This window comes from Diaphorina citri, unplaced genomic scaffold (assembly GCF_000475195.1).
Source record: "Diaphorina citri unplaced genomic scaffold, Diaci psyllid genome assembly version 1.1 scaffold264, whole genome shotgun sequence".
In the NCBI taxonomy this organism is placed as follows: domain Eukaryota; kingdom Metazoa; phylum Arthropoda; class Insecta; order Hemiptera; family Psyllidae; genus Diaphorina; species Diaphorina citri.
Genome location: NW_007377701.1, coordinates 155367 through 180410, shown reverse-complemented (window position 1 = coordinate 180410; position 25044 = coordinate 155367). Strand labels below are relative to the sequence as shown.

Sequence of the window (25044 nt, the reverse complement as noted above, 5' to 3'; positions counted from 1 at the left end):
TCACAGGAACCGATTCAGTAGGTTGTTCTCATAATATTTCGTATGTGTATAGTGGCTATCAATCAAGGAAATATACAGGGTGTTTTAAAAAAAAAGTTGCCACCCCTGAAAACTCAAGAACCGCTTGGAATTCGGAAAAATCCTAAAACACTTATTTCTTTAGTATCACAGGAACCGATTCAGTAGGTTGTTCTCATAATATTTCGTATGTGTATAGTGGCTATCAATCAAGGAAATATACAGGGTGTTTAAAAAAAAGTTGCCACCCCTGAAAACTCAAGAACCGCTTGGAATTCGGAAAAATCCTAAAACACTTATTTCTTTCTTTTCAAGGGAAACCTATTTTGAGGGAATCTCAATTTTTTCGGCACTATCAAGGGCGGTCCCAGGGGGGTCAACTTTAAAATCTTAAATGGGAACCCCCTACTCTTCCAATGTGCAACAGGCCTAACCCGCGTAACACAAGGAATTAAAACTCCTGTGAAGAAGAAGAAGAAGAAGAAGAAGAAGAAGAAGAAGAAGAAAAATCTAATACTTCTATACGTTATGGATAACGTGTAGAATAACCATGATGTTTGCCAACCTCCGGAACGGAGACGGCACCTCAAGGAAGAAGAAGAAGAAGAAGAAGAAGAAGAAGAAGAAGAAGAAGAAGAAGAAGAAGAAGAAGAAGAAGAAGAAGAAGAGATTATATATTTTTAAAAAACATACATAAACAATCTGCCAACCTCTGGCTGGTTGCCAAATAAAAGCACAATACCAATTAAACATAGGATATTTGTCTTCAGTAGGATTTTCTTTCTAATCACGTAGATTTCTTGTCACTCTTGTCATTTGCTAACTGAATAGATATACACAAGTGAAACTCCCGTTTCTCACAGCCTCTCTGTTACATCGTGTGTTGCAGATAATGAAACTAGTCAATGAAGTGTATCATCAGTTCAACAATCATCAATATCCATTCATTATATTAAACATAGAAATGTCACGTGACAGTGTGGATGTCAATGTAACGCCAGACAAGAGACAGATATTCATGGATCATGAGAAACTACTGTTAGCTACTGTCAAGGTACATATAACCGACTCGTATGCTATCGGATTTACAGTAGATGGGAACAATATGAACCAATCTATGGAACAAGACCCTAGTTCTGATGTTGATATGGAAAAAATCCAAAGAAGCAATTCAGAGGAAGTCGAACACGAAACAATACCAGTTCCTAGTGAAGATAACTCGAACTTGTTAAACCAAAATGAAACAAAAGACTGTGAAGATATTGAAGGAAATACTCTAGATTCAGATAAAGTTATAGTCATGAGCTTGGATTCTGATGACGAAGATGATAATAAACCAAATCATGGACGAACTGCTGAAGAAACAAATGAAAATGACAGCAATCTAAATAGTACAAACAGTTTCACAGACACTACATTGAATAATGGCGGTGAAAATACCAGTGATATAAAAGATAGTTCGCCTATAACAAACGGCGTTTATCATTTAGAACCAAAAATATTAGACGACACTACACATAGCAATGTGAGAAGTTCTGCGACTAATGAAACCATGTATGATGATAAATCCAGCAACAACACAATCCAAAAATTCAGTTCCAAACTTCTAAACGGTCAACTAGTCAATAATAACCCTTATAAAAGAACATTCGGACCTAGCGACAAACCTTGTGGTACTCCGAAATCGGGAGAAAATTTCCTCAGTCGACTAGCAAGATTTCGCAATGATGGGAAAAGCATCACTCGAATCAACGAAGAAAAAAGCAAAGATATTCCTGTAGCTATTAATTCTCTACAGACTGGGGATGACTCTTTATCCGAGGGGAAGTCAAATGCTTGTCCGAAGTCTGCGAATGGTCAAAACATAGGATTAGTGAATGATACAAGTGATGTAATGGGGGAAGGAGGATGTAGTGGTGTTATTGTATTAGGAGGAGATGAGAGACTGAAGGAGGATAAGGAGAGCAAGATTTCGCAATGATGGGAAAAGCATCACTCGAATCAACGAAGAAAAAAGCAAAGATATTCCTGTAGCTATTAATTCTCTACAGAATGGGGATGACTCTTTATCCGAGGGGAAGTCAAATGCTTGTCCGAAGTCTACGAATGGTCAAAACATAGGATTAGTGAATGATACAAGTGATGTAATGGGGGAAGGAGGATGTAGTGGTATGAAGGAACTTAGTGTTATTGTATTGGGAGGAGATGAGAGACTGAAGGAGGATAAGGAAAATTCAAGGAGTCCTGTGACCATGGATGTTGATATAATTCTAAGGTAAGGATTCCCTGAATTCAGCTAGTAAATAATAAAAGCGTCGTCCATAAGGTTATAATATGTAATTATAAAACCATTGTGAACTTCTTTACTCTCGGATAGACCTACTATATTGGGCTTTTTCATGAATAAAATATGTCGTATGTCCAACCCTTTCTTTCCCTTATTTTTCAATTTCAAACTCGTCAATTTAAAGCTTAGAACTGACTTCGTTCATTCAATTGTAGCCTATTTTCTCCTGTTTTAAATAAAAGACCATTTGTCTGTCAGCTAAGCGAGTTCCACTGGATCAGCAGTAGTTCTAATTCTTGAATTTTATTCCAGTTCCCATGAAGCAAACCTGCAACAGTCTCCAGAAACAGTAGAGCCCGACACTCCAGACGAAACTATTGAAGTAATAGATGACATGCCTCGCCTGCAAGGTTCCTACAGACAGTCCACGCCTGTCACTCTCTCCCTGGACATCATACAGGATCAACTGAAGGCTAGATATGCACGTAGGACTGTACAAGCCCAGGATAGATGTGTAGAGAATAGATTCCATGCTAATATAGACCCTAGCAAGAACAAGGAGGCAGAGTCAGAACTGAATAGAGTTATCAAGAAATCTATGTTTGAAAAGATGAAGATTGTGGGACAATTCAATTTGGGTGAGTGTAGAAGTCTGTTTAGCTCCGTACTGGGCTCGTAAACAGGAGATCGTGAGTTCAATATAGGATAAAGTCGATATTTTCGGCTCCTTTTTTTTACCTACATATCCTAAGTCGTTCTGTTTGGTGAATTCAATTCTTTTCCACTTGTTCCATCATTCGAGATCATACTTCAAAGATATTTGAACTGTTCAACTTTCTTCAAGGGCTACATTGTTAATTGTTACACAACCATTATCCTGTTTCTGCATAAGCACTACAACTTCACTTTTCTCTGCACTAAAATGTAACCCATATTCTTTCGTATTTTATTATTATTATTTATGTTTTTTAACCGACTGACTTTTGTCAACTTTCACGTCACAATACTCACAATGGACGTATTCACAACGACCAATCAGGTCACAGTATTCTTTTTCCTATTTGACCCTTGTGCTGTATTGATTAAACGACTAGATCGTGTCCGGCCAAAATATAGGGTATAGTGCTTTAGATTTTTAGAACCTTAATTCTAAATCCTCAACTAATCTTTGTCCCTGTGTTCCAGGTTTCATTATTGTCAAATACGACTCTGACCTGTTCATAATAGATCAACACGCTACAGATGAGAAATATAACTTTGAAACCTTACAGAAGACGACGTTGATTAAGAGTCAGAAACTGGTAGTACCTCAGAATCTACACCTGACTAAGATTAACCAATGTATACTTAAAGACAACTTGCCTGTGTTTTATAAGAATGGATTCGAGTTTAGGTGAGTAGATAAATAGGACGAAATTTCTAATTTTCTAGGGATTGGGTCAACAGTGTCAACACATATAAATCACAAAATGAGTTCGCCTTGAACTCGTAGTACTATAAGTTTCGTTCTCGGAAGGGCTGGCTTTCTCTTATCCTGTCTTCCTACCTTCGATTTTGAGACGTAAAGACCCGAAATATACATAAGAAAAAGAAATACTACCATCAATTTTTTTTCTAATTTTTGTTTTACATGTTACCCAGAAGTTTTGTCCGTTTTCCTGTTACGGCATCATCGCTGAAACAGCTTATAGACGGTCTTTTCCATTCTATAAACTCTCATCACCATTCTCTCATCTTTTTCAGTTTCGACTCGTCGGATGATGGCAATGTCCTACTCACCTCTCTCCCCATGTCTAAGAACACCACCCTAGGTCGTGAAGATATTGAGGAGCTCCTATTCATGCTACAACACACAAACTCTACTGAACATTGTAGACCAAGTAGGATAAGAGCCATGTTTGCGTCCCGGGCCTGTCGTAAATCAGTGATGATAGGCCGGGCCTTATCTGTGGGGGAGATGACGGGACTGGTGCGGAATATGGGACGTATAGACCAGCCCTGGGTGAGTATGGGATGATAGGCCGGGCCTTATCTATCGGGGAGATGACGGGACTGGTGCGGAATATGGGACGTATAGACCAGCCCTGGGTAAGTGAAGGAATAACAACTAAAATATAAATGGAAATTCACAAAGTTACATAGTTCTCCATCAATATGAAAAAAAAGAGGTTTGATAGAGGGAACTGTAACTGCTAAGGTCTTATCGTTCCGAAAGCAAAGAGAAAAGGAAGACAGGATAGGAGAAAGCCAGCCGTTCCGAGAACAAACCTTTTCTGTTTAGGATAAAATCCGCCCCGGGTGGCAATCGAACCCGCGACCTAGCGCTTACAAGGCAGACGCGCTACCCTCTAAGCTGACTAGGCTGGCTAAAACCAAGTTAAACCAAGTTAAAAACCAAGAGTTAAAACTTAGTATTTACTTCGTTCATTCAACTAAAATGGAAATCGTCCTCTGTTTCAGAATTGTCCTCATGGGAGACCTACAATGCGACATCTCATCAACCTCTCCCTACTCGTTCATAATCATAGGAGTAGATGGGACTGGGCTGGGCTTAAAATCCCACCAGTAACAAACTATATAATTTTAATTGTAGCTCGGACATAAAATAATTCTGAAAAGATTGTTGATAATGATAAGATTGAAAAGGTATTGCAAATTACTTCAAGGGATCCCCATGCCTATTTGGGAACGGAAATTTTTAGGCCAAAAAATTTCCGCTCCAGCTGGGATTCGAACCCAGCACCTCCGGATTGAGAGTCAGCGCTCTTTACCACTCTGCCACAGAGGTGGACTAGTGAATTCTTTGATAACACAATTAGTCCAAATGTTGATTTTTCTCCCTTTCTCAGGCGACTCTACTCAAGCTATACGAGAACAGCCCATGCACTCTACCCGTGAACAAGCTATGTGTTCCCACCTCCACCTTCCTCTCACCTCCACTATCATCTCCCTCATCCACTAGCTCACCCATATCCACTAACTCACCTATATCCATGGGTATCTCACCTACATCCATGGGTATGCTGAATAAATGGAGGCATGCCACGGATAACAAGCGAGGAGCGGATAGCATGACGTGCGTACAGCAGGGCAAAGAGAAACGTGAGTTTTACAATAAATCATACGATTCTATTAAGTTCTGTAGTTGCGGGTTTGATTTTCAACTGGATACCTAGAACTTTTTCCTAACAGATAAGGTTCGTTCTTTGGACGGCTGGTTTTCTCCTGTCCTATCGTTCTTCTCTCTTCGCTTTCGGGACGGTAGTACCTTCGAGGTTACAGTTTCCTTTATCAGTTTTCCTGTTTAAGCATGTAGTAACTATAAGTAGGAACTCACCTATATCCATGGGTATCTCACCTACATCCATGGGTATGCTGAATAAATGGAGACATGCCACGGATAACAAGCGAGGAGCGGATAGCATGACGTGCGTACAGCAGGGCAAACAGAAACGTGAGTTTTACAATAAATCATACGATTCTATGAAGTTCTGTAGTTGCGGGTTTGATTTTCAACCGGATACCTAGAACTTTTTCCTAACAGATAAGGTTCGTTCTTTGGACGGCTGGTTTTCTCGTGTCCTATCGTTCTTCTCTCTTCGCTTTCGGGACGGTAGTACCTCCGAGATTACAGTTTCCTTTATCAGTTTTCCTGTTTAAGTATGTAGTAACTATAAGTAGGAGACCTAGACCAGTCATTAGCACAAGATCTAGAAATCGACATGTTTTAAAGTCCAATCTAGTAATCTCTCTTTATCTTGAAACTTATTTCTTTCATTACAGAAATGAAACTTGACGCTTCGTTTACAATCAGTAAACACAATCCCAACTCCTGTGATAACAATATGAACCAATCTATGGAACAAGACCCTAGTTCTGATGTTGATATGGAAAAAATCCAAAGAAGCAATTCAGAGGAAGTCGAACACGAAACAATACCAGTTCCTAGTGAAGATAACTCGAACTTGTTAAACCAAAATGAAACAAAAGACTGTGAAGATATTGAAGGAAATACTCTAGATTCAGATAAAGTTATAGTCATGAGCTTGGATTCTGATGACGAAGATGATAATAAACCAAATCATGGACGAACTGCTGAAGAAACAAATGAAAATGACAGCAATCTAAATAGTACAAACAGTTTCACAGACACTACATTGAATAATGGCGGTGAAAATACCAGTGATATAAAAGATAGTTCGCCTATAACAAACGGCGTTTATCATTTAGAACCAAAAATATTAGACGACACTACACATAGCAATGTGAGAAGTTCTGCGACTAATGAAACCATGTATGATGATAAATCCAGCAACAACACAATCCAAAAATTCAGTTCCAAACTTCTAAACGGTCAACTAGTCAATAATAACCCTTATAAAAGAACATTCGGACCTAGCGATATGATCAATTTTTGATCGCTGAAATCTCCATAAGAAATACACAGAGTGCAGAGACTGCGGGAGAGAAATGTTCCGCTCTCGACCAACTTTTTGAGTTTCGTTTATGTTTTTAGTTTGATAAATACAAGTTCGGCCATGCCTTTTCCAGAAGTTTGGCCATGCCTCGGGATGAACTAGCGGGCTTCCGGAGCGAAGCGACGGAATTCAGCTAGTCTTATATTATAAGAACAAGATCCATTCACTCATTCACAGTTCACATTTCACATTTCACACACTGATCGCTCTATCTCGAGAACCACACCACCTAGAAAGCTGAAATTTGGTAGGAATATTCTTTTTATGGTCTAGGTGTGCAATAAGAAAGGATTTTGCGAAAATCTACACCGATCCTGAGATATGATCAATTTTTGATCGCTGAAATCTCCATAAGAAATACACAGAGTGCAGAGACTGCGGGATAGAAAACTTTTCCTCGCTCGCCTAATATTTGAGTTTCGTTTATGTTTTTAGTTTGATAACTACAAGTTCGGCCATGCCTTTTCCACAAGTTTGGCCATGCCTCGGGATGAACTAGCGGGATTCCGGAGCGAAGCGACGGAATTCAGCTAGTAAATAATAAAAGCGTCGTCCATAAGGTTATAATATGTAATTATAAAACCATTGTGAACTTCTTTACTCTCGGATAGACCTACTATATTGGGCTTTTTCATGAATAAAATATGTCGTATGTCCAACCCTTTCTTTCCCTTATTTTTCAATTTCAAACTCGTCAATTTAAAGCTTAGAACTGACTTCGTTCATTCATATAGTGTGACATTTGGGAAAACTGGCTCCTCCTGAAAATAGAGCAGAATTGAAAAGTTCAACAACCGGTGATGTCTCCTTGCAATACTCGTATGTGTATCATTCTTCCATAGTGCTGCACGAATAGTTTCCGGGTATCAGAAAGTGAGTGTTCAAATGTTCATATAGTGTGACATTTGGGAAAACTGGCTCCTCCTGAAAATAGAGCAGAATTGAAAAGTTCAACAACCGGTGATGTCTCCTTGCAATATGTGTATCATTCTTCCATAGTGCTGCACGAATGGTTTCCGGGTATCAGAAAGTGAGTGTTCAAATGTTTCATGTAATACGAATTGGTGTTCAAAAGTTTCATGTAATGCAAATTCCATCTTGAACAATCATATAGTGTGACATTTGGGAAAACTGGCTCCTCCTGAAAATAGAGCAGAATTGAAAAGTTCAACAACCGGTGATGTCTCCTTGGCAATATGTGTATCATTCTTTCATAGTGCTGCACGAACGGTTTCCGGGTATCAGAAAGTGGGTGTTCAAAAGTTTCATGTAATGCAAATTCCATCTTGATGTGCAACTCAAAGATGACCAGGTTGAGTGTTACAGTCAACAACCCAAGTGCAATTACCCGCAAGCTCCAGGAATGAAACCGAACAATGTTCACACATGTTTATTAATATTGTTCCACAAGGCTTTGAACTAGAGAGAAGAAATACAAATTTTAATAAGGTAACAAACAATCGCATCACTCTTGAATATAAGTTCCATGAGTTTGCAAAAACTGAAAATTCCTTCCGAGCAAAAGGTAATCTTGAAAATCTTTGTGTTTCTTGCGCGCTCGGAATTTGGCCTCGAGTGTCGATAAGTTCTGAAGTACGGATACTAGGGATAAGTCTCGGAATCAAAAGCATTATTGTAGTCGATAAATTTACCTTGGGTGATGCTGTGCTCTGACTCTTCGGTCATGTCATCCTACTGTGCCTGATACTGGATAGATTCTGGAAAATACATACATATGTAGTTTTTCAACATCTCACGATTTGGCTTCCAAGTCTAAATTGCAAAAAAAAGTTGTTAGCCGTCCAAATCAAAGCGATCTCACACATTGTGTGTTCTACTTCACATGGTGATCTACGATCTAGCAGTCATCTATTTCTATGAAGCCAATGTCATTAGCACCAGCACAAATAAAACAGAGAGGTATCCAACAAGCACTAATTACTAAAGTGCAGAAAAGAAAGACCGATGCAAGATACTAATTGCGGACTGGAATCGCCGCGTCGTTTGTGTCTTATTGGTGGAGAAAAGTAAGATTTCCTGCAAAGAACGGAAGGTCCCTATTTGTAAGAATGTCCTAGAAGAAGTTGTAAGATGTCTTTGATATCAAAATTTATAAGCTTTTATTGAGAAGGGTAGTCGTTCAAGAGATTTTATTCTTTAGTTCAATGATTGAGTACGGTACGGAGATAATGAGAAATTGTCAGAGTTTTATCAAAGTCACCAAACATCAATCATTCATTTTTTTGCCTCGGATTTCGCAATCGGAATTCCATTTCACTTTTTCATTCTGTCTAATCAGTCTTCATAAATAGATGGGATGATATTTAGTAGAGTTAAAAAATGCGAAAAAAATTCAAAAGATTAAACGATGAAAGAATTTGTCGTTAGCAAATTTCTGCAAACTTGTCTTGGAAAGGTTGCTGATTTTATTGATAGTAATGATGGGATCTGTGATCTCATTAATCTTGAGAAGACTCTCATTTATCAAAATAATGAAATTCGTTAAAATTTTATATATGGAGAAGAATTTCCTGTTATGAATCAAGGACATTGGATATTTGAAAATTTTAGCTACTGGTTATGTGTAGCTTTCATATCGTACGTACTCGTACATGGTTTGTATCCGGATGAGTAATCATCTGACCAATCTTGTGCTGCTGACTTTTTCCCCCCATCACTCAGACTGGGTGAGGTTAATATGAGGAGGCGGGTAGCTTGTCACCAAACGAAGGTAAAGTCCCTATCACCAATAACAGTAATAACCTTAGCAGTTATGTTATGCAGTTGTGTGGTTATTCCTGGAATTCCCTTATTACTGACTCTAAAATGAAATCTGCAGTTGTGGAGTTATTCCTTTGATTCCCTTATCACTGACTCCTAAATATTCATCCTATAGTTTCTCATATTGTAATCTTCTCGTCCTTCTTATCACCTAATGAATAACAGGTAAGAATTGTAAGGAGGGACTGTCACGGAGTTATCTTGTTTTGAGATCTGTACATGTTCAGTGAGTGGGAGGTACTCTCTGGAGTGAATATGGAATTTCTCATTTAGATTACAAGTGTGCGTAACTCGGATGAAGCTGTGAGTAGGAAGTTCAATCATGACAACAATGAAGGCATCATTCGGAATTTCTCATTTAGATTACAAGTGTGCGTAACTCGGATGAAGCTGTGAGTAGGAAGTTCAATCATGACAACAATGAAGGCATCATTATCATGTCCCCTTTCATTTGAGTTGATACGGGTTTACGGGTGCGTGTCAGCATGTATAACTGCATCGACGGAACGCCCAAAATACTGTACCGAACAGTCGGAACACGTAGGATAGTAAGGAATTCATCTCGGACCTCCTTTGTTAGTTACTTAGGTGTCAACATAGGGGAAAGTACTGCATCGACGGAACGCCCAAAATACTGTACCGAACAGTCGGAACACGTAGGATAGTAAGGAATTCATCTCGGACCTCCTTTGTTAGTCACTTAGCTGTCAACATAGGGGATTACCTGATCAGTGTTCATGGCTACCCAAATATTTCATCGGGGGAATAGAACACCGGAAATAGAAACAAATCAAAAATTCGGGGGAATCGACAAACGCCCGTCCTATACAATACATTATATAAAGTGTTTTTTTTTAAGGTTCATATACTTATTTGTAAACTTTACCTATGAAATATATAAGACCTTGTTTAGACTGTGGGAGTAAAGGGACTTTTCAGTCTCATTTTGGCAGGATAAACAAGGTATATTCTATTCTATTCTATTGTTCAGTGTGCTAGAAAATAAGTTACCTAACCCATGAGCTTTTCTGCATGGAATTTCTTTATCTTCCAATGATTCATACCTAAGTAATTGTTCATAGGTACATATTTAATTTACCTATACCTACCAGCGATTTCCAACTTGCGGCCCGGTGGACAATTCAGTAGAATTGCAAGAATAGTCAGCAGGATTCTCTTGTCTACAATGTCAAATAAAATCCAAGCTATCAACAAGGAATCGGTGCATAGAATCTGCTCAGGACAGGTGAGTTAGTTACCACAGGTAACCAATCTCTATTCATATACCTATCTACCCTAATAATATTGGAAAAATAAAATATCAGCTTAGTTTGTAGCATGTCTTCCTTACAAGTGCTAGTTTGCATGTTAGATTCCTGCCCGGGCAAAATTTATCCAGGTACCTACCTACCTAAGGTTCACTCTTGGAACAGCTGATTTTGTCTTATTCTACCCTCCTTCTCAAGATTTTAGGGTGAGCCCCCTCGGGCTTGATTTTTGCTTTTTTACTTCGAAAATGGAGCATTCACCCCCCATAACCTCAAGAAAATCATGGACACGGGCTTGCTCCTTTGTGTACATACTACATATTATGTGGTCCGCGAAGTAGGTACCTACCTGCCAGTGTAGCATGTGGCCCACCTAAGTTGCAAATCCCTGGCCTATTATACCTACCTAGATGTACTTACCTATTTGTAGTTTAGCCACCACATTAGTTTGGATGCCTAACCCCTAACCTACTCAAGTCTTCCTCATACAGTTTCATGCAACAGCCTCCCCTTGTTATTTCCTGAGACATTTCCTTGATAATATCAAGTGTAAATAGTGGAATAAGATAGATTACCTAGATGCTTACCTGCCTTTCTGCCAAGTACCTATCTAATGAGGTGGATACCTACTTAAATTATCTAGACATCAGGTGTCTAGGTAATTTAAGTAATGAATTAATCTCACAGGTATCTAACTTTAGACTAGGTAGATACCTATCTAACTTTAGACTACCTATCATCAGAGTGACGGAGCCCTCACAAGATCAAGGTAGTCAACTTCTCACCTACCTACACACTACCTGGGTACCTATCTACAATATCGTCAGATCTACCTACCTACCTGCAGTATTTTAAGATTTACCTGGTTACCTACTAACTGAATGTCCTGATGTTTGGACTAATCCCTTCACTTTTTTTTTGCAAGTTCTGAGTTCCGGTTCAATATAATCTCTCTACCTAGCTACCTGCACCATAGATGTCTACAAAATCCAAACAGGCTCTGCTGGATTTCCAGTAGGTAGGTACCTACTCTTGGTACTTTTGATCAATATTTCAGTTTTGAACAACTTTTTTCAGTCGAATCAAATATCATTTTGAAGAAAACAAAATAAATTATCTATAAGATGGTTTTGGTTTTAAGTTCGTGAGAATCGTGAGTCAAACGAGAAAAAATACAAAATCACAGAAAAAAAAGGTGCGAACCTTTGCCCCACCCTAATAGGTAGGCTTGCCAAATATCCAAAATGTTGATTCGGGACGCGAATCCGCGAACTTAATTGCCAAATCCGCGAACATAATCGCAAAATCCGCGAACAAAATCGCCAAATCCGCGACCATAATCGCCAAATCCGCGAAAAAAAATCGCCAAATCCGCGAACATAATCGCGAAATCCGCGAAAATTATCGCGGAATCCGCGAACATAATCGCCAAATCCGCGAACATAATCGCGAAATCCCGCGGAACAATAACGCCCAAATCCGCGAACATAAATCGCGAAATCCGCGAACATAATCGCGCCAAATTGCGAACATAATCGCCAAATCCGCGAACATAATCGCCAAATCCGCGAACATAAATCGCGAAATCCGCGAAACATAATCGCGAAATCCCGCGAGCATAATCGCAAATCCGCGAACAAAATCGCGAAATCCGCGAACAAATTGCCAAATCCGCGAACATAATCACGAAATCCGCGAACATAATCGCGAATCCGCGAAACATAATCGCGAAATCCGCGAACAAAATCGCGAAATCCGCGAACATAATCGCGAAATCCGCGAACATAATCGCAAATCCGCGAACATAATCGCGAACCGCCGAACATAATCGCCGCCAATCCCGCGAACATAAATCGCCAAATCCGCGAACAAATCGCGAAATCCGCGAACATAAATCGCGAAATCCGCGAACATAATCGCGCAAATCCGCGAATAATCGCGAAATCCGACGAAACAAAATCGCGAACATACGCGAACAAAATCGACCAAATACCGCGAACCTAATCACCGAAATCCGCGACACAAATTCGCGGAAATCACATAGGTACGATATCAAGGTCACAATCGCGATAATTCCCGCGAACATAACTATTATTAAACAGCTAAACAAAATACAGATCCCGAACCTGAAAAACGAGAAATCCAACGCGAACATAATTTTTGTCCGTCCTAACCTTTCTATGCGATAGCATTAAAAAGGTAATAAGCGACGGACATAAGTCGCCGCCGAAATCCGCGACATAATCGCCAAAATCATCGCGAACATATCGGCAAATCCCGCGAACATAATCGCCATAATCCGCGAACATAACGCCCAATCCCGAACATAATCGGTGAAACCTCCTGCGAACATAATCGCGAAATCCGCGAACATAATCGGCAAATCCGCGAACATAATCGCCAAATCCGCGAACATAATCGCCAAATCCGCGAACATAATCGCGAAATCACATAGGTACGATATGTACATTTGTACATAGGTACGATAGGTGATAGGTAACATAGCTATTATTAAAAACAGATAAACAAAATACAGTCGAACCTGGATAAACGAGAATCCAAGGGACCAGCTCATTTTTTCGTTTAGGGCGGTTTAATAACAAATTCTGATTATAGAGCCTAATTTAAAGTTAAAAAAACGCGTCCCGAATTTTTTCTGGGACAAAAACGGAAATTCGGGACAAAACGCCCCAAAATGAAAAACTGAACGGGACGCCGGTACACCCCCTGAAATTCGGGACTGTCCCGGCCGATTCGGGACGTTTGGCAAGCCTACTACCAGGTAACTACCTACCTAACGGGTACCTATTTTGCCCAGGCCCACCTGAAGAAATTAAAAATTGCCGCCGGGACAGCTATCTCACGTCGTCCGAGCTCATCTCAGCCCTGTTCATAAACACACCCTGAAGAAAGCCAAAAACTGGATTACTCGACCATGTGGCCAGTGTTGCCAACATGTGAACGGATCTTCATTTTCCCGCCACTAGCGGCCATGTTGATTTTTTTGAACCGGTGAAATGGCGGTAAAAATTCAAATTTGAACAATATCAAATTTCACAAAAAGTTAAAAATCTGTAAAAAGTGAGGGTTTTTAACAATTTCAATTGCCACTAGCGGCCATGTTGATTTTTTTGAACCGGTGAAATGGCGGTAAAAATTCAAATTTGAACAAAATCAAATTTCACAAAAAAGTTAAAAATCTGTAAAAAGTGAGGGTTTTTAACAATTTCAATGGGAAATTTAATATTAATTGAGTTAATTACGTGAAATATTACTGTGAAACTCTATTCTCCTTGTAGGTGTTTTGGTATTTATCTCCACTCTGACATGGGTGCTTAACAAGAAAATATTACGTGAAATATTACTGTGAAACTCTATTCTCCTTGTAGGTGTTTTGGTATTTATCTCCACTCTGACATGGGTGCTTAACAAGGCCACTAGCGGCCATGTTGATTTTTTTGAACCGGTGAAATGGCGGTAAAAATTCAAATTTGAACAAAATCAAATTTCACAAAAAAGTTGAAAATCTGTAAAAAGTGAGGGTTTTTTAACAATTTCAATGGGAATTTTAATATTAATATTGAGTTAATTACGTGAAATATTACTGTGAAACTCTATTCTCCTTGTAGGTGACTAGGTGTTTTGGTACCTACCATTATCTCCATTCTGACATGGGTGCTTAACAGGAAATCATAGGACCAAGGACCAAATGATTTGTTCATAGTTCTTCTCCAAACACCTACCTACCTATTCTACCTTTTTATCTACTTACAACATGATATTCTGTGTGGACAATTCAGTAGAATTGCAAGAATAGTCAGCAGGATTCTCTTGTCTACAATGTCAAATAAAATCCAAGCTATCAACAAGGAATCAGTGCATAGAATCTGCTCAGGACAGGTGAGTTAGTTACCACAGGTAACCAATCTCTATTCACATACCTATCTACCCTAATAATATTGGAAAAATAAAATATCAGCATATAAAATAACATGTCTTCCTTACAAGTGCTAATTTGCATGTTTGATTCCTGCGCGGGCAAAATTTATCCAGGTACCTACCTACCTAAGGTTCACTCTTGGAACAGCTGATTTTGTCTTATTCTGCCCTCCTTCTCTCTTTTCCTCCATCAGGAAAAAACCTGGCCCATCATATTGCATGGATTGTGGCCACTGCCATAAAAAATAAGAGGTCAAAGCTCCCAAAAATCACTGCCTTTCTTCAACTTTCACTAAAACTTCTCATCAATTTTGTTCCAGGTTGTTTTGAATCTAGCCACCGCCGTCAAAGAGCTAGTGGAGAATAGTTTGGATGCGGGAGCTACTAGCGTAGAAGTCAAACTGAAAGACTATGGAAGTGAACTGGTGGAGGTGACAGATAACGGAGGTGGAGTTCATGAAGACAATTATGAAGGCCTTAGTGAGTTTTATGATCCTACCTATTTTTTTTTTATTATGTGAGGCCAATACCTATGTGATAACCCTTTCAAAAGCCTACCTACAAGATTTTATACCACCTGGCCTTTTTGCCGGAGCACAAGATTCCCCAGATGGTTGCTCATCCAGATATCAACCTTGCACAACATATCTTAACTTCTGTGATATATTGGAAAGGAGTGCATCATTCAAAGTGCTATCACTATTTGTTATTTTTTTCCTTCATTTATTTGACATAAATACGCTTAATATACCTCTCTTGTTCTCAGCACTCAAACATCACACCTCCAAGCTACGTGAATTCACCGATCTGACAAGTGTGGAAACATTTGGGTTCCGTGGTGAAGCACTTAGCTCTCTGTGTGCACTCAGTAGTGTTGTCATAGTAACCAGACATAAACTATCTGGTGTGGGACATTGGCTGGAGTTTGATCATCATGGACATATCAAAACCAAAACCCTGGTGTCAAGACAAGTAAGATCACTTTGAAATGATTTTTTTTTTTTTTTTTTGGTGCTTGTGGTGAGGTGTAGATCTGTTGTGAGATTTTGTATCTTTTATTTTAACAGCATTGGTCAGATGCTGCAGAACCATAAAAGCATGAACCTTAATCAGAATTTAGTTTATATTCAAATTTAATTAATAAAATAACTTCAATTTTCTGTGGATTGTTTGTAAATAAAAACAACACTTTTATTACTTTACTTGACCAAGTATTCCAGTTGGAAATGTTTGTTCCCAGTTTCATAAAAAATCTAGCTTCCTACTTACTGGAAATCTTCTTTCTCTACTGAGATACATATAACTTTTTCTTGAAATCAAAGTTAACTCCTGACCATTTCCTCTTCTCCTCCCAGGTTGGTACCACAGTGAGTTTGCACAACATATTCTCCACTCTACCGGTTAGACAGAAAGAGTTCCATCGACATTTGAAGAAGGAATTTGCCAAGATGACTCAAGTTCTGTATGGATATTGTTTGGTAGCATTGGGAGTCAAGTAAGTCTTGTTCTTCTTCAGTCAGTCAAGCTTTTTGTAATGCAGAATATTTTTAAGAATCATTTACATGAATAATTCTTTTGATACCTCAACTAAGTATTAATCAAGATATCAAAATTTTTAAAATGTTTCCACTTCCTATTCCCAATAGTTTTCATTTTCAGTGAAAAGTTTAGTATGAAAATATTAAAAAAAAAAAAACCTCAATTGAGGATTCTCATGTAAAAGATAATGACTCCCCGATAATTTAATCATAGAGATTAGAAAAAATTAACCGTACCGTTTTTTTTTTTTTTTAAATCCGTTGAGTAGTTTCTGAAATATACGAGTGCAAAGTCCCCTTTTTTCAAGGGAGCCTCCGGTGATTTTTTTTTTCCACCATTCTTTCCTGCTTCTCATTCTGTATTATCTCTCCCCTCCTCCTCCTTGATAATTCTCAGAACTCCTCATTCCTTCACCTCCCTATCTCTCTCACAGCATAGCCTCGTGTACACTTCTGTATCACAGAGCAGCCTCGTCATACTCCATAACATGAGGCTGGATTATGACGGTCTATGTTCCCGGAACAGGACTATCTCGTCAAAGGAATGTCGTAGAGGCGGGTTATCTGAAAGAATGGATTGGAAATGGAGGAAAATATTTTGAATTCTTGTGGAGCCTGTTTTATCGCTTGTTGTTTGGGGGGAAAAAAATCAGTATCGTGTCGTGTGTAGTGGGAACACTCTCATTTTAAATCACAACTCGCCTTCTTAAATAACTTAAAAAAAAAAAAAAAAAAATCGTATGAAACTCACGACAAGGGAACGGGCTTTAACCCGGTGCATCAATGATCCTAGGTTCATTGTTTGTTTGTTTGTTTTTTTTTTTTTATTTTTCTAATTAGGCGATAGTACGTTGAATGCACCAGATCCCCGTGGATTACTGAAGTTAAGCAACGTCGTGCGTGGTTGGTACTCGGATGGATGACCATCTGCTTCTGTGTTCATATGAGGTTAATGTGAATAGGCAGGTAGCTTGTTACCGAATGAAGGGTAAAATCTCAGCTGTTATAGGTTATTATCGGGGAATTCTTCTACCCTGGTCTAGAGAAATGATTTTGCCATATATGTATACCTTGGTGAAATGGTTCTTACCTGTGTCTCGGAGCTAGTGTTATCGCGTTCTCGGGACTGGGCATTATCGAGATTGTAGAGGAGATAGACCACATGATCAATAGGGTTGAACTTGCAGCGTGGTTGTATGAGCGCTTGTTCTAGTCGAGCTTGCTGGAATGTATGCTTGAGTACTGGAATACATGGGGTGAAAGCAAAGGCAATCAGAATCAATAGGGTTGAACTTGCAGCGTGGTTGTATGAGCGCTTGTTCTAGTCGAGCTTGCTGGAATGTATGCTTGAGTACTGGAATACATAGGGTGAAAGCAAAGGCAATCAGAATACGTATGTAATTTCGACATTGGTTTTATAGCTTTGTAGCTAAATTTGATGGAGAGAACCAACTGTAAGAATGAAGGTCTTATCGTCCCGAAATCGAAGAGAGGAGGACACGATAGAAAGGAGAAAGCCACCCGATCTGAGAACAAACCTTATCTGCTTGGTGCCCAGATAGTCTTTCATCCGGATACCAACCATGCGCAACTTTGCTTAACATCAGTGATCCATTGGGATTGGGAACTGGTTCAGTTTACCGTTGGCTTCTTAAACCTTTAGTTCAAACTGGTCTAAAGAGAATACAATAAATCATACGATTCTATGAAGTTCTGTAGTTGCGGGTTTGATTTTCAACCGGATACCTAGAACTTTTTCCTAACAGATAAGGTTTGTTCTTTGGACGGCTGGTTTTCTCCTGTCCTATCGTTCTTCTCTCTTCGCTTTCGGGACGGTAGTACCTTCGAGATTACAGTTTCCTTTATCAGTTTTCCTGTTTAAGCACAGGGAACTGTAGGTAACTACTAAGGTGTTATCGTCCCGAAAGCGAAGAGAGGATAGGAGAAAGCCGTCCGATCCGAAAATTAAGGTTCCCAGATACAGATAGTCTTTAATTCGGACACAGTTGGTAACGTTGCATTGGGAATTTTTGCATTTAAACTTTGAAACCTAGACCAGTCATTAGCACAAGATCTAGAAATCGACATGTTTTAAAGTCCAATCTAGTAATCTCTCTTTATCTTGAAACTTATTTCTTTCATTACAGAAATGAAACTTGACGCTTCGTTTACAATCAGTAAACACAATCCCAACTCCTGTGATAACAATATGAACCAATCTATGGAACAAGACCCTAGTTCTGATGTTGATATGGAAAAAATCCAAAGAAGCAATTCAGAGGAAGTCGAACACAAAACAATACCAGTTCCTAGTGAAGATAACTCGAACTTGTTAAACGAAAATGAAACAAAAAACCGTGAAGATATTGAAGGAAATACTCTAGATTCAGATAAAGTTATAGTCATGAGCTTGGATTCTGATGACGATGATGATAATAAACCAAATCATGGACGAACTGCTGAAGAAACAAATGAAAATGACAGCAATCTAAATAATACAAACAGTTTCACAGACACTACATTGAATAATAACGGTGAAAATACCAGTGATATAAAAGATAGGTCGCCTTTAACAAACGGCGTTTATCATTTAGAACCAAAAATATTAGACGACACTACACATAGCAATGTGAGAAGTTCTGCGACTAATGAAACCATGTATGATGATAAATCCAGCAACAACACAATCCAAAAATTCAGTTCCAAACTTCTAAACGGTCAACTAGTCAATAATAACCCTTATAAAAGAACATTCGGACCTACCGACAAACCTTGTGGTACTCCGAAATCGGGAGAAAATTTCCTCAGTCGACTAGCAAGATTTCGCAATGATGGGAAAAGCATCACTCGAATCAACGAAGAAAAAAGCAAAGATATTCCTGTAGCTATTAATTCTCTACAGAATGGGGATGACTCTTTATCCGAGGGGAAGTCAAATGCTTGTCCGAAGTCTACGAATGATCAAAACATAGGATTAGTGAATGATACAAGTGATGTAATGGGGGAAGGAGGATGTAGTGGTGTTATTGTATTGGGAGGAGATGAGAGACTGAAGGAGGATAAGGAGAATTCAAGTAGTCCTGTGACCATGGATGTTGATATGATTCTAAGGTAAGGATTCCCTTGGAATAAATAATAAAGGCGTCTATACGGTTATATTATGTAATTATAAACCCATTGTGAACCTCTTTACTCTCGGATAGACCTAGTATATTGGGCTTTTTCATGAATTAAACATATTGTTGTTGTATGTCCAACCCTTTCTTTCCCTTATTTTTCAATTTCAAACTCGTCAATTTAAAGCTTAGAACTGACTGAATTGTAGCCTATTTTCTCCTGTTTTAAATAAAAGACCATTTGTCTGTCAGCTAAGCGAGTTCCACTGGATCAGCAGTAGTTCTAATTCTTGAATTTTATTCCAGTTCCCATGAAGCAAACCTGCAACAGTCTCCAGAAACAGTAGAGCCCGACACTCCAGACGAAACTATTGAAGTAATAGATGACATGCCTCGCCTGCAAGGTTCCTACAGACAGTCCACGCCTGTCACTCTCTCCCTGGACATCATACAGGATCAACTGAAGGCTAGATATGCACGTAGGACTGTACAAGCCCAGGATAGATGTGTAGAGAATAGATTCCATGCTAATATAGACCCTAGCAAGAACAAGGAGGCAGAGTCAGAACTGAATAGAGTTATCAAGAAATCTATGTTTGAAAATATGAAGATTGTGGGACAATTCAATTTGGGTGAGTGTAGAAGTCTGTTTAGCTCCGTACTTAGCTCGTAAACAGGAGATCGTGAGTTCAATATAGGATAAAGTCGATATTTTCGGCTCCTTTTTTTACATACATACCAAATGTATACTTTATTGCATTTCTGAGAATTCTCTTTACTTCATCTTTGTCTTTCCTCGTTATTTTGTCCTCCATATCTCTATCCCCTTAATAGGCTAGGTTCTCTTTTTGGTTGGGTAGAATAGCGAAGAGCTCTAAATGCCAGAGTCTTGCCACTGGAGATCTAAAAGGCGAATGATGAAATAAATTCTTAGATTAATTTACAATGAGACTGGGATTTTGATTTCTTTTGATGATATCTTTGTTGATTTGATCATTCCATCTCAGTCGTGGTCTACCTTGCTTTCTGGTCCTTCTATATTCATTTGAAACTATTTTTTAGGCAATCTATTCTCATTCATTCTTCTTACATGTCCATACCATTTCAGCCTTGTTCTCTCCAGTCGTTCTTGCAGTCTCTCAACGTCAATCCTCTTTCAAACATCCACATTTCTTACTCGATCTCTTCTCGTCTTCCCAATCATACTTCTGAGAAATCTCATCTCTGCAGCTTGCAGTCGACTTTCTTCTCTGGCTTTCATCACCCAAGTCTCCGCGCCATAAGTGATTATGAGGACAAAGTAGGTTTGATAAATAGTCTTTTTACATTTAATGGGGACGTGGGGATTCCAGATCAGATCTTTCACAGAAACAGAATCAATTGTTCTTGACAAATTGTAAATAGACTTTTATAATAAATGATGGAGTTCTCGGAACGGCTGGCTTTCTCCTATCCTGTCTTCTCTTCGATTTCGGGACGATAAGACGTACCTTGTTACAGTTCCTATTGTAAAGAAAGACGTAATTTTCAGGGGCTCTTTGGTACATGGCCTGTTTGTCTACTCTAACTGCTAAGATCTTATCGTTCCAAAAACGAAGAGAGAAGGAGAACATGATAGAAAGTCAGACGTTCCGAGAACGTAGCTCATTTGTTTTGGATCAAAGGAATTTTCATTGTGTTAAGCATAGATGACTGTCACAAGTGTCATTCCCCGCTAAATACACTACGCTTTTCTGACTCAATTTGGACTCGACTCGAACCACCAACCTCCAGATCCAGAGTTCACCGTGCTAACCACTACATTACCGAGGTTGGTCTATTTGTCTGCTATACAATGTTACAATAAATACAATACTACTAAACGTACAATGGTATAAATGAACAATAAGGGTAATGGGCATCTCTGCAATGTGTATATTGTCAACGCCTATAAGTTTCATATTGTGGGGGGGACAGAATAGCTCCCTGGATGTTATTAATGTCCTTCTTCCCTCTAACTTTATGTTCCCAAATGCCCCAGTAGAGGTCCATTATTTGTTAATTTATTACTGGAGGCTCTGGCAACATAGGAGAGGCTCTGGCAACACTGTAGAGACAAACTTTCTCTTATACGTTTATAATTCATACCTCTAAGGAAAATAATATATGGAGGAGGAGAAGAAGAGGAAGAGAGAGCGAAAGAAAGAGAGAGAGAGAGGGAAAGAAAGAGAGAGAAGTAAAGGAGAGAGAAGGAGATGAGAGGGGAGAAAAAGAAGGAGGAATTAAGAGAAACCGAGAGAAATAGAGAAGAATAGGGCTAGAAAGAAAAAAAGAAAGGGGAGGAGAGAGAGAGAGAGAAGAAATCCTGGAAAATAGAAGAAAACATTGTCCTTCTTATTTGACTCAAATCTATTATCTCTAGCATAGTAAAGTTATGGTCGCAGAAAATATTTCAGTCCCCTAAGGCGTTTTTGGTTCTGTGAACTATACCCGTTAGAGGCATTTTTTCGAGCTCTTCAAATCACTGAATAACTGAAGCTTTTGTAGGTTAGTCACTTTACTTCTTTTCTATCAATAACAAGCTGGGTCCGTCCCTCCGGGAATTTTTTAGCCCGTAGTTTATTCGATCGTGATTAAAGAAAATCAGTACTTATGTACCTACCTAATTTGTTTAATATTCAGTTTATTATTATTCTTGATTTGATTTTTCGATTTTACTTTCATGTAATGATTTAAAATCAAGACTAGAGCCCGTTCTCCCTTTATTCCCAATATAAGGTTCAAGTCACCCATCCATTTATTGGCCTTCCTCGGCGTAGCTTAACATAGGTAACGCTAAAACCGGTCTTAAATGATCGACTGAAGTGTTATCCAAAACTTTCTCGCTTTGAGTTCATAGGTCGTCGAGACAAATTTTAGAGACATTGAGGGGGAGGGGGTGTTCCCAAATTGCCCAAATTCACCTTTCGACATGCTTCATCCCTGTTGTCAGCCTGTCAGCTTCAATTCTTTTCTATACGCTTCAATACTTTACCCTTAAGAAGAGAAAAGATAATTCCATTTTACTGCAGTACTAAGCGCGAACAGAACCACCTGTAGCATTCCTACTACCCATTATGTAGGTAATATGTAACTATGTAAGTTCGAACACAATATGTAACTATGTAAGTTCTAACAACCTTTAGCATAACTACTACCTATTGTACTATGTACAATTGCATATTATGTACTGAGTGCAAACAGAACGACCTTTGGATGAACGACCTTTATGAGTGGATGTCCTTCGCAATCAGCCTTTGCTATTTTTTTAGCAAGGGAAATTACAGGCCGGTATCCTCCCTGTTTAAAATCCCCCAGCCAGATCATTATCTACGTAAAGATATCTACACTAAAAGGTTAGTCCACTTGTGAAAATCCTTAGAGCTCATTACCTACCTATTTACAACTAGAAATGTAGTAATGTACCTACCTACCGGTTTTGATTTTATTTTGTACGCAATGAGCAACGTAGATATGTGTGTACCTAATTCTAATGGTGGATTTCACCAATGACGTAATGAGAGATTTCAGTAATGGGAGAATTTTTACAATCCAAAAAGGATTTGGTAGTGATCTAGTGATCTAAAAAGGACGAGTTTTTAAAAACTCCCGTTTGGATAGTTAAAAACTCCTTTTTGGGTCATTTTAAATTCTCCCATTAGTTAAATCTCTCATTAGGTCATTGGTGAAATCCACCATAAGTGTTTCCGCACTTAATACGTGTACTTTCGTCTTCTTGACATGGTTCGGGACAAGTTAATCGCAATTAGTATCCTCCGTTTTTTCTTCTTTTTGTATCTCTTGTAAAAAAAAGGAAGAAAGAATGATGAGATGTTTTACGTGTAAACACCTCATCTCATTTCTTATTTGTAAAGAGAGAGAAATAAAAAAATCCCCGAAGTTAATCTCGGCACAGGAGGACCAGAGGAGGCGAAACATAAAAAAAGCGAAGAATATAAAATGAGCTTCAGCTTCCCCTTTTGTTTTTTGTTGATCAACAAGAAAGAGGAGGAGAATAAGAAAGAAGAGAAGGAAAATAAGAAGTAAGAAGAAGAAGGAGGAGGAGGAGGAGGAGGAGGAGGAGGAGGAGAAAAAGGAGAAGACGAATGAAGAAGAATAAAAAATAAATTTTCATAGGTATCTTGGAACCGTTTAACATAAATTATTAGGTACCTACTTGCCTAAAAAGCCTAAAATCAAAATCCAATTTTTGCCTTATCTGGAGATCTCTGGTGTGTTTTTGCGTCAAGTATGAATATTTATTAAAAATGTTCCTCGATCAATACGCTACGCCAATTTTTATTGCATCAACGAGACTCGAAACGCCAACCTCCAGATCCAAAGTGTAAATCAGTGATGATAGGCCGGGCCTTATCTGTGGGGGAGATGACGGGACTGGTGCGGAATATGGGACGTATAGACCAGCCCTGGGTAAGTGAAGGAATAATAACTAAAATATAAATGGAAATTCACAAAGTTACAGAGTTCTCCATCAATATGAAAAAAAAGATGTTTGATAGAGGGAACTGTAACTGCTAAGGTCTTATCGTTCCGAAAGCGAAGAGAAAAGGATCATAGGAGCCATGAGTCAACTCCTCAGAATCAAGAGTCAACTCATGAAAAGTCGGAGTCAGTTCTTGAAAATACTGAGTCTACTCATGAAAATTCTGAGTCAACTCATAAAAATCATATCATAGGAGCCATGAGTCAACTCCTCAGAATCAAGAGTCAACTCATGAAAAGTCGGAGTCAGTTCTTGAAAATACTGAGTCTACTCAGAAAAATTCCGAGTCTACTCATGAAAATTCTGAGTCTACTCATAAAAATCACGAGTCTATCCCTGAGAAAAATGAGTGGACTCCTGAGAATCAAGAGTCTCCATCTGAGAACAATGAGTCTACCTCGTAAATATAGGAACTCTCCTTTTGAGAGCTATAACTCTACCTCTAAATTTATGAATCACCTACTTATGAGTCGTGAAAATCATGTATACTCGTGAAAATCATGAGTGCCCTAAAAATTATGAGTCTACTCGTCTGTATTGTAGTACAGTAAAATAAGACACAAAAGGCGGGGTAATAAGGGAAAAAATAATACCTCTGTGAAACTTTGGGAATAACTTGATTTTAGCATGTAGGTACTTGAAGAGAAAAAGTCTCTAGAAAATCCGGGGGCGGAACAGTGTTTTTTCCGCCAAAAACGACTTTATATACATTTTCGTAAATACCTAACTCGAAAACCATTCACCGTACGAAAATAGTGTCCACAGACAAAATGTAGAGAATGAAATTTCCTATTCACAGTTTTTTTCGTCAGACGTACTGGTCATAGGAGCCATGAGTCAACTCCTCAGAATCAAGAGTCAACTCATGAAAAGTCGGAGTCAGTTCTTGAAAATACTGAGTCTACTCATAAAAATTCTGAGTAAATTCCTGAAAATTCTGAGTCTACGCATGAAAATCATCAGTCTATCCCCGAGAAAAATGAGTCTACTCCTCAGAATCAAGAGCCAACTCATGAAAATTCGGAGTCAGTTCTTGAAAGTTCTTAAGCTACTTCCGGAAATTATGAGTCTATCCCCGAGACTTCTGAGGCTACTCC

The 25044-nt window shown here is 38.8% G+C and overlaps 2 protein-coding genes across 5 annotated transcripts in view; both read left to right on the top strand.

Moving 5' to 3' along the window:
* The window catches only part of LOC103506811 (mismatch repair endonuclease PMS2-like), a 44365-nt gene extending 28054 nt beyond the window's left edge, over window positions 1–16311 (top strand). Inside the window, exons 2-5 of one of the 2 annotated variants that reach the window (XM_026821809.1) lie at window positions 14462–14732; window positions 15092–15251; window positions 15538–15743; window positions 16127–16308. In XM_026821809.1, coding sequence (XP_026677610.1) covers window positions 14673–14732; window positions 15092–15251; window positions 15538–15743; window positions 16127–16270 — 570 coding nt within the window. In that variant the 5' untranslated portion in view covers window positions 14462–14672 and the 3' untranslated portion in view covers window positions 16271–16308. Of the gene's footprint in view, window positions 1–10715; window positions 10811–14461; window positions 14733–15091; window positions 15252–15537; window positions 15744–16126 lie in introns of those variants that run through there. The other variant, XM_026821810.1, reaches the window with a different exon arrangement.
* Window positions 1125–25024, top strand: LOC113466421 (DNA mismatch repair protein PMS1-like). 3 transcript variants are annotated; one of them, XM_026821806.1, is made up of 8 exons: window positions 1125–1734; window positions 1988–2293; window positions 2618–2943; window positions 3491–3698; window positions 4049–4307; window positions 4766–4833; window positions 24022–24133; window positions 24274–24464. In XM_026821806.1, the coding sequence occupies exons 1-8, from the start codon at window positions 1136–1138 to the stop codon at window positions 24349–24351; spliced, it is 1956 nt and encodes a 651-aa protein (XP_026677607.1). In that variant the 5' UTR covers window positions 1125–1135; the 3' UTR covers window positions 24352–24464. The 3 variants fall into 3 exon arrangements, with proteins under 3 accessions (XP_026677607.1, XP_026677608.1, XP_026677606.1); XM_026821807.1 differs by lacking the exons at window positions 24022–24133; window positions 24274–24464 and adding an exon at window positions 24775–25024; XM_026821805.1 differs by lacking the exon at window positions 24022–24133 and having other exon boundaries at window positions 24141–24464.
* Window positions 25025–25044: the final 20 nt, after the last annotated feature.

Coding starts and splice junctions, on each gene's coding strand:
- LOC113466421 (XM_026821805.1), top strand. CDS start 1,136: ATGGAACAAGACCCTAGTTCTGATGTTGATATGGAAAAAATCCAAAGA. Junction 4,308..4,765: donor GACGTATAGACCAGCCCTGG/GTGAGTATGGGA, acceptor CCTCTGTTTCAG/AATTGTCCTCATGGGAGACC. Junction 4,834..24,140: donor CTACTCGTTCATAATCATAG/GAGTAGATGGGA, acceptor ATCATATCATAG/GAGCCATGAGTCAACTCCTC.